This window comes from Vespa velutina, chromosome 19 (genome assembly GCF_912470025.1).
Source record: "Vespa velutina chromosome 19, iVesVel2.1, whole genome shotgun sequence".
Taxonomy (NCBI): Eukaryota; Metazoa; Arthropoda; class Insecta; order Hymenoptera; family Vespidae; genus Vespa; species Vespa velutina.
This window is the reverse complement of record NC_062206.1, coordinates 2,364,098-2,371,920: the sequence shown is the minus strand read 5'-3', so window position 1 is coordinate 2,371,920 and position 7,823 is coordinate 2,364,098. Positions and strand designations below refer to the sequence as shown.

The following is a 7,823-nucleotide window of genomic DNA, read 5'->3' as shown; positions in this document are numbered from 1 at the left end:
TATTTCTATGTTTCTGTCTCTTTCTCTCTCTTTCTCTTTCTCTCTGTCTCTTTCTCACTCTCTCTCTTTTCTATATCTTTCAAAAGGAATAGTTATCCTAATCTGAAGACACATACATACATACATACATACACATTCAAACACACGCACGCATACACCGTTCGCGCGAAGATACTTGCGAATCAATCGCGAAAAATTTCAATGGATCAATGATCGACGATTCAAAAAATGCACTCTCTCTCTCTTTCTCTCTCTCTCTCTCTCTCTCCCTCTCTCTGTCCCCGATGCGTTATAATTTGCGATGGAAATATTTATAAATAAAGGAAGTAAGAGAGGATGGATCATTAATTGAAATTTTTCGATCGATGAGATTCTAATTAGTTTTAAAATTAATAAATCGAAAAGAAAAAAAAGAAAAAAAAAAAAAACAAAAAACACACGCAATTATAGTCAAAGTCGGTACACCAAACTCGCACAGTTCTTTTTTTTTTCTTTTTTTTTTTTTTTCTGAGCATGCTCGGTCCTCTCTATCCTACTGATTGTAAATTCTAATAATTTACATTTTTGCGTAATATATATGATTAGATATATATGCATAATACAAAAGTGAGCACACACAATGATGAGAAGAAATTAAGCAATGGAAAAAAAAAAAGAACAAGTTCGTTAATGTTTTACGTATATTTAACAAGAATGACGTTTCAATTTAAATAAAGAAAAGAAAAAAAAAAAGAAAAATGAGAAAACGAGAAATGGTCAAAATTTCATAAATTCAATATGCGATCGTTCCTCACTGATATATATATATATATATAAATATATATTATATCTAGTTCAATTAAAAAAAAAATCTATATATATATATATTTTTTTTTTACCGTGTTGCCGTGAGAAAAATGATTTCGTTACAACATTATTTTAATCTCTCGAGCGAGTTTTTATATATTCAGAGTTTAAAGAATAAACACACGCATACACACACGCACACACACACATACATATAAAAAATTTAGTGCTTTCGCGTTTTTAATTACTTATTTAAATAAAATAAAATAAAATAAAATAAAATAAAATAAAATAAAAAAATAAGTAAAAGAAAAATAAAAAAAAAAAAAAAATAAAAATAAAAGAAAAAGAAGAAACATGCCGCGTGAAGATTTACGAAAATAATATGCCCGATGGAGTCTCTCCTCGTTATTGTTGATTAAATGAAAAAAATAAAAATAAATTATTATATTATATATTATATACTTACGTATGCGTATTAATGTTATTTATTGCTATTTATTAAGCATTACACATGTTTATATACATATTTAAAAAAAAAAAAAGAAAAAAGAAAAAAGAATTCTTTTTTTTTAATTAAGATTATAGAAAACAAATCACAAAAAAAAAAAAGAAGAAAAAGAAAGAGAAAGAAAAAAGAAAATACTTATCAATTATAAGACGAAGAAGAATGCATTGTTATTAGTATATATATATATATATATATATATATATATATATACTAATATATATTAGGAGGACCGGAAAGTAATGTCGTTTCTGCGCATGTCGATATTTAATTGTGATTAAAAAAAAAAAAGAAAAAATTGTTAAAAATTTATTCGTTTGAATTTAATTTAAGAAAGCGACATTACTTTCCAGTCCACCTAATATATATATATAATGGAGATAAAAAGTATTCATACAGTAGGAGTACGGAAATTTATTCCTTCTGTACGAATACTTTTTTCTTTACTATAAAAATATACACAAACATATACACATATATACACACACACACATACAAACACATACACATATCTTATTATTAACATATCGCGAAAAACTATTATGATCGCATATCTGCGGCCAAGAATATCACGCGCATATCAGGCGAAAGCCAAACGTAGCGATGATCCTTACTTCGAGTACTCATTTCCCCCTTTTAAAATATCTTTAGATTGTAAAATTAATATAACTAATAAAATATATAACTTGGGGAAGGAAAAATCTCGATTAGACAAAAATGTTTATGCGTTTGATTGATTAATTTGTCATTAAAAAAAAAAAAAAATATAAGAGTTTCTATAAGCGCATACGAAAGAAAAAAAAAAAAAAAAAAAAGAAAAAGAAAAAAAAAAAAGAAAAGAATACATTATCGTGAATGTTTATCAATGTTTAACCATCTAAATAATATTAATTATCTTTAAATGAGATTATACAAATAATATATCGTTGTATCTATATATCTATAAATCCATTGTTTTATTTATTATTAGATGTACGACTAACACACATACAGACACAGACACAGCTTCGATACTTTAGCACGTAAAACATACACGATCTCATAATGTTTGAAACGAGTTATAAAAATACGATCGACTTTCTCTGTTTAACACAGAAAATATACACAGCATACCTCTGTATAAGAAATTTATTAAGTAATACATATGTGTATGTGTCTCGCATTAAGTGTATGTTTTCCTCTTGTGCTATTAATAAACTAATTGATCATTATATATTTTTCTTCTCTAACGCTATTTATTTCACAAATATAATACGTACATTTTTCGAATAACAACATAAATATCTATCAAATATGAAAATGATATATATATATATATATATATCCATATATAAAATATATATATATATATATATATATATGTTTGTATATCACTAAAATTTAATACTATTACAATTATACAACATTACATAAAAAAAATGTGATGTTTTTGTGAATAATGTTAAGATTCATTTAGAATCTTCTCTTTTTTCTTATCCACTTAATTTCTATTTCATTTTAGCTTAATTCACATCTGTGAAATAGGGAATGTGACAACAATTAATCCAACTATTATCCTAACTTGTCTATCATCACACTCGTACTTGTTTGCCTGAAAATTTATATTCTTTTTCTTTTTTTTTTTTTTTTTTTTTTTTATTTTCCCCTCCGATATATTTAACAAATTCTCACTTAATTATATAAAATATAGATCATTTTCTTCTAAGATCTTTATTACAATCGTTAAAAATATATTATTAATATTTTCGAATAAAATCATCTTTTATAATATATTTTTGTATCACGTCGATATGGGAGGAACCTTCTTCGATTAGACAAATAAAAATTAAAATTCGAGTGGACGACGACTCCGCTGTCCTTCAATATATAAAACATTTTTTTTCTAACACATTTAAAGTACATCATTTGTAACTATAAATGGCAATCATCATATATATATATATATATATATGTTTTTAAAATTAGGATCAAAAACGTGTAACATTTAAATCAGCATTAACGTCCTCGTACGTTTGCGCGAAAGGAAGCGTTAAGAGAGTATTAGCGGTATATCTTTTTTTTGGATCATGCTGCAAACATTTTTTGATTAAGTCTATACCCTCTAAAGATAATGTCTTTGGTATCGCAGGAGTCTCACCCATGCCAACCTAAAAATATAAATAAAAATATATTATTATCTAATTTAATTAAATATTTAACAAGATGTTAATTATAATACCTTAAACATTATTTGATAATTGGAATCATATTCTGACCAGGGTCTACGTCCACTAGCCATTTCAACGATACAACAACCAACAGACCATATATCTACTGCTCTGCCATGTCCAATACTTTCAGTCTTCATAAATACTTCTGGTGCCATATAAGCTAAAATATAAATCATTATATAATTAATAAAATATCATTTTTTAAACGAATATAAATGACATATGAACCTTGAGTCCCAACAAATCCTTGAAGTTCACCAGGCATTGTAGTATGCGCTTTTATTTGGACCGCGCTACCAAAATCACCAAGTTTTAAACAATTGCCCTCATTTGTCAAAAAAATATTTGCAGCTATGAAATCAACCAAATTATTATATTATATTTGAAATATAAATGCTATTTTAAATATCATATTTACCTACTTTTAATGTCACGATGTACAATACCATGGGAATGTAAAGCTGTTACAGCTAAAAGAAGTTGATGTGTGTATTTTCTAACTAAAGATTCAGGCAAACCATTTCCACTTCCGGCTACTAAACTTTCTAATGTTCCCTCTGCACAGAATTCCATAAATATTAACATCTCTTCCTGTAAAAAAAAATATATATATATATATATATATTTATAAATCATTTCTTATTAAATAGATTTACGTTATACATGTAACTTCATGTACGATTTCTTACACGATGAATTTCCAAACCATAATAACGGACTAGATGATTATCTTGTATTCCTTCAAAGATCTGAAGTTCTTCTGCTATTCTTCTAATTGCTCTATGATCACCAGGTTGTAATTGTACCTCTTTCATTGCTAATAATTCACCAGTTTGATTATTTACTATGGTATATACTTTTCCAAATCTTCCTTGGCCTTTAAATAATATATTATATAGAAAAATAAATATTATTATAATAGATTTTGTATAAGTTTTAGAATCATACCTATTTTAATTCCTCTTTGCCAAGTAAACGTCACTCGTCTAGCTTTTATATGAACTCTATCAACAGCCTTCATGTCGGTTACTTGACCAATGAGTTCATGATTTTTCAATCTCTCATCGATATTATGATCCACTTTTTTTATAGCTTTGACTATTCTATCTTGTCTAGGCATATTTGAATTTACAACAAGGATACCACCGTCAATTATGTTTGGTGAAATTGATTTTCTCGTATTCAATAAAAGTTCAGGGGATTTTAAAATATCTCGTGTCTTTTGTAAGGTACTTATACTTGCTGTTCTGCTACGAGAATGAGATGGAGAGGATGCTCTTGATCGAGGTAATCTTTTCAAGGCTAAAAAGTGCGTTAATAAGTTTTGATAGAAAGTATGTGGGAGGAAAAAAAAAATATTTACTATCTATTTCTGAAGATGATACAGATGCTGTTCCAATGACATGAGAAATGCAACGATCCATTGATGTTTTTAATTCTTCAAATTCTTCGTCAGTTAAATGTTTAGTATAATGAGGCTCACAAACTATTATCAAAAATTCTAATCCTTGATTTGCCCATCTAGGTCTCAAGCCTCTACCACGTTCACATCTGATTCTTACAAATTCCATCCAAAGAAATGCGAAGGATACTAGGCCACGTGCTAGAACAGATTTTTCTTCTGACAAAAATAAATTACACATCTCTTTGTGATAATCGAATCCCATTCTATATGCCTGATGAAGTATTTCCCTGATACGTGAACGTATTGCCGTACGATCAGATTCAGCTTTAGGTTCTTCTGCTTGATTAAGATCATTTTGAAATTCCTCGATCACTATCGTTATACGACATCTCAAATCCATAACTATTTCCTATATAAATAATTATAATTTTCCTTAATAATAATCAAAGAAAAAAAATGTTTTATTATATATATATATATATATATATATATATATAATTATTTCTTACCTTCAATGCTACCAAAGATTCTTCTAACTCGTTATTAAGTGCTGGCCATTTTTCAATGTCACGCTTTAAACATTTAGCCAAGGTAACACTCTTGACAACCTTTTCCCGAGCTTCCACAAACATTCCTTGCCATTCGCGTCCCACATACATCAAATGAAATCTGAACCATGTATTAGGATGGAACAAACATTTACAAAACAGTTCACAGTTTAACGAATGAATCTTCTCTTACTTGCCTGACCATTCATCATCATCTTCTCTGTCATCCACGCATTCCTTGATCTCCTTAGGTCGTTCCACGAGAAATTCTTTAACTTGTATAATCATTGTTCTAGCAATTTCGCTAAAAAAAAAAAAAAAAAAAAAGAAAAAAAAAGAAAAGAAAAGAAAAGAAAAGGAAAGAAAAGCAAATAAAGTAATAAATGAAATCAATATACATATCTATTCGTATACATACATAATGTTATTTACCAAAATTTAACTCCAGCTATTTTGTATCCGTCAATAATATTTCCAGCAATAGATTTAACGAAGGTCCATTCGTCCATTATTAAATTTTTATGAAAGCTATCATGCTGAACCATATCTACCCATTGTTGCAAATAATTTAAATAAACTTCAAATACAGCTTTCAGGCTCTCATCGAATTCTTTCACGTCAGCCTCGAATAGAGTATTACATGCGAAAGGATCACTAGCTATGGCAGCACGAGAATGAGCAGAAAATCTATCTCGATGTATACAAGCAATTCTAAGTCCTTCTCGTAGTTCACGCATCAATTGACGTACCGACAATGGACTTGGTTGTTCTGGCTTTTGTTCTAATCTCATTCTCAAAAATTCATGTACCACATCTAATGGAACACGCGACAAGAATAGAAAAGCAGCTCTAAAAGATAATTATTATTGTTAATACGTTTAATTATTTTTTTTACTCATATATAATTATAATTTATAATAAATTATTTTTACCTATAAGATGGAAGATTTAATTCTTTAGCTTCTGCACTCCATACACCGTATCTCTTTAATTCTTTATCACCGTCGTATTCCTCATTAGCACTATCGTTATCATACTTATCGTTTTTCTCTAAAGTAAGTCTTGCTTTTCTAAGTACAGAAATATGTAGTCTTTCCAAAAAATTAAGACTCTTCCTCAGTCCTCTAGTCTTGAGTACATCCTCTATGTACTTTCTATGTGGAAAGAAATTTTTTTTTATACAAAGACTTATAATATATGAAATAATTTATAATGATTTTCAATACCTGTAAGCAAGACGATCAAATTCTACTAAATAGAAATCAAGACGATCGTGTCTTTCATCATCAGCATATGAAAATGAAGATTCTGGAGTAGATGGCCATGATTGTGCCAAGGACATTCCACCAAGAGACGAAGTATTACTATTGTTACTGTCAGATGGATTTGAAATTTCATCTTGTTGAGATAATTCAAAACGAATCATGGCTCGTCGTGGTTCCGAACCATCAGTCATGTCCGAAGCTCGAGAACTAAAAATAATATATTTAATTATAATTCACATACTTTGATCCTTATAAAATAAAAATAAAATACCTTATCCCAGAATCAGACGTTTCATCTTGCTTTTTCTTAGTATGAAGCATCATTAATAATTTTCCTAAAATCTGTAATTTTAATCTATGATGTTTAGTCATATTATACCATAGGCACATAGCTTTAACTCTTCCAGTAAATTCTGGACTCTTATATAAAGGATAATGAACAGCAAATGCTTGAGACGATGGATATAATGCTTCTGCAGCCTCTAATCGGGCTAACAATCCTTCTACTTGTCTTAAGGCTTCTCCTTGTGCACGTACACATGCTCGACAATACATTGAAAGACAACCAGAGCATAAAGTATGCTCTATTCCTGAACCTGAACCAGAATTTACACTCTGTTCATTGAAATCATTTGAATAACATGAAACCGGATGATTTACTACAGTTTGATTATATCTAAAAAGAAAAAGAAAAAGAAAAAAAAAAATTATTAAATAACAATCATTTTTAAATTATTAAAAAAATTACTGATTAATATTTCAATATCTTCTATTTACTTATATTCTATTATTTCTTTAAGTAATGAGCCTACTGCTTCTCGTTGTTTGCATAAATATTCATCCTGAGCCATTGGACTACGATCAGCATGATGTGCCTGTAACTCCAACCAAATCAAATCTTTCAATTCATTTTGCCATCGGGTCTCTTCATGACTCATTTGTCTACGACAATTACGTTCTGTACTTCCCTAAAAAGAATATTATATTATAATATATTAAACAATATATCCTAATCAATTTTATAATCGTCATCTAAAATCTATACCAATTTAATAAGAATTGAAAATGTATCATGAAAGGTCTGTCGCTCTGAATAACTTT

At 28.3% G+C, this 7,823-nt stretch overlaps 1 protein-coding gene across 7 annotated transcripts in view; it reads right to left on the bottom strand.

Moving 5' to 3' along the window:
* Positions 1-2,227: 2,227 nt before the first annotated feature.
* The window catches only part of LOC124955818 (mitogen-activated protein kinase kinase kinase 4), a 13,543-nt gene continuing 7,947 nt past the window's right edge, over positions 2,228-7,823 (bottom strand). For 3 of the 7 annotated variants that reach the window (XM_047510802.1, XM_047510800.1, XM_047510798.1), the window contains 15 exons: positions 7,768-7,823; positions 7,500-7,690; positions 6,994-7,398; positions 6,684-6,929; positions 6,390-6,611; positions 5,890-6,306; positions 5,651-5,761; positions 5,419-5,578; positions 4,868-5,318; positions 4,453-4,806; positions 4,194-4,381; positions 3,927-4,095; positions 3,733-3,855; positions 3,513-3,664; positions 2,228-3,441 (listed from right to left, as the gene is read on the bottom strand). The exon at positions 7,768-7,823 is cut by the window's right edge and continues 136 nt beyond it. In XM_047510802.1, coding sequence (XP_047366758.1) covers positions 3,262-3,441; positions 3,513-3,664; positions 3,733-3,855; positions 3,927-4,095; positions 4,194-4,381; positions 4,453-4,806; positions 4,868-5,318; positions 5,419-5,578; positions 5,651-5,761; positions 5,890-6,306; positions 6,390-6,611; positions 6,684-6,929; positions 6,994-7,398; positions 7,500-7,690; positions 7,768-7,823 — 3,425 coding nt within the window. In that variant the 3' untranslated portion in view covers positions 2,228-3,261. Of the gene's footprint in view, positions 3,442-3,512; positions 3,665-3,732; positions 3,856-3,922; positions 4,096-4,160; positions 4,382-4,452; positions 4,807-4,867; positions 5,319-5,418; positions 5,579-5,650; positions 5,762-5,889; positions 6,307-6,389; positions 6,612-6,683; positions 6,930-6,993; positions 7,399-7,499; positions 7,691-7,767 lie in introns of those variants that run through there. The other 4 variants (XM_047510799.1, XM_047510801.1, XR_007102981.1 and 1 more) reach the window with 4 other exon arrangements.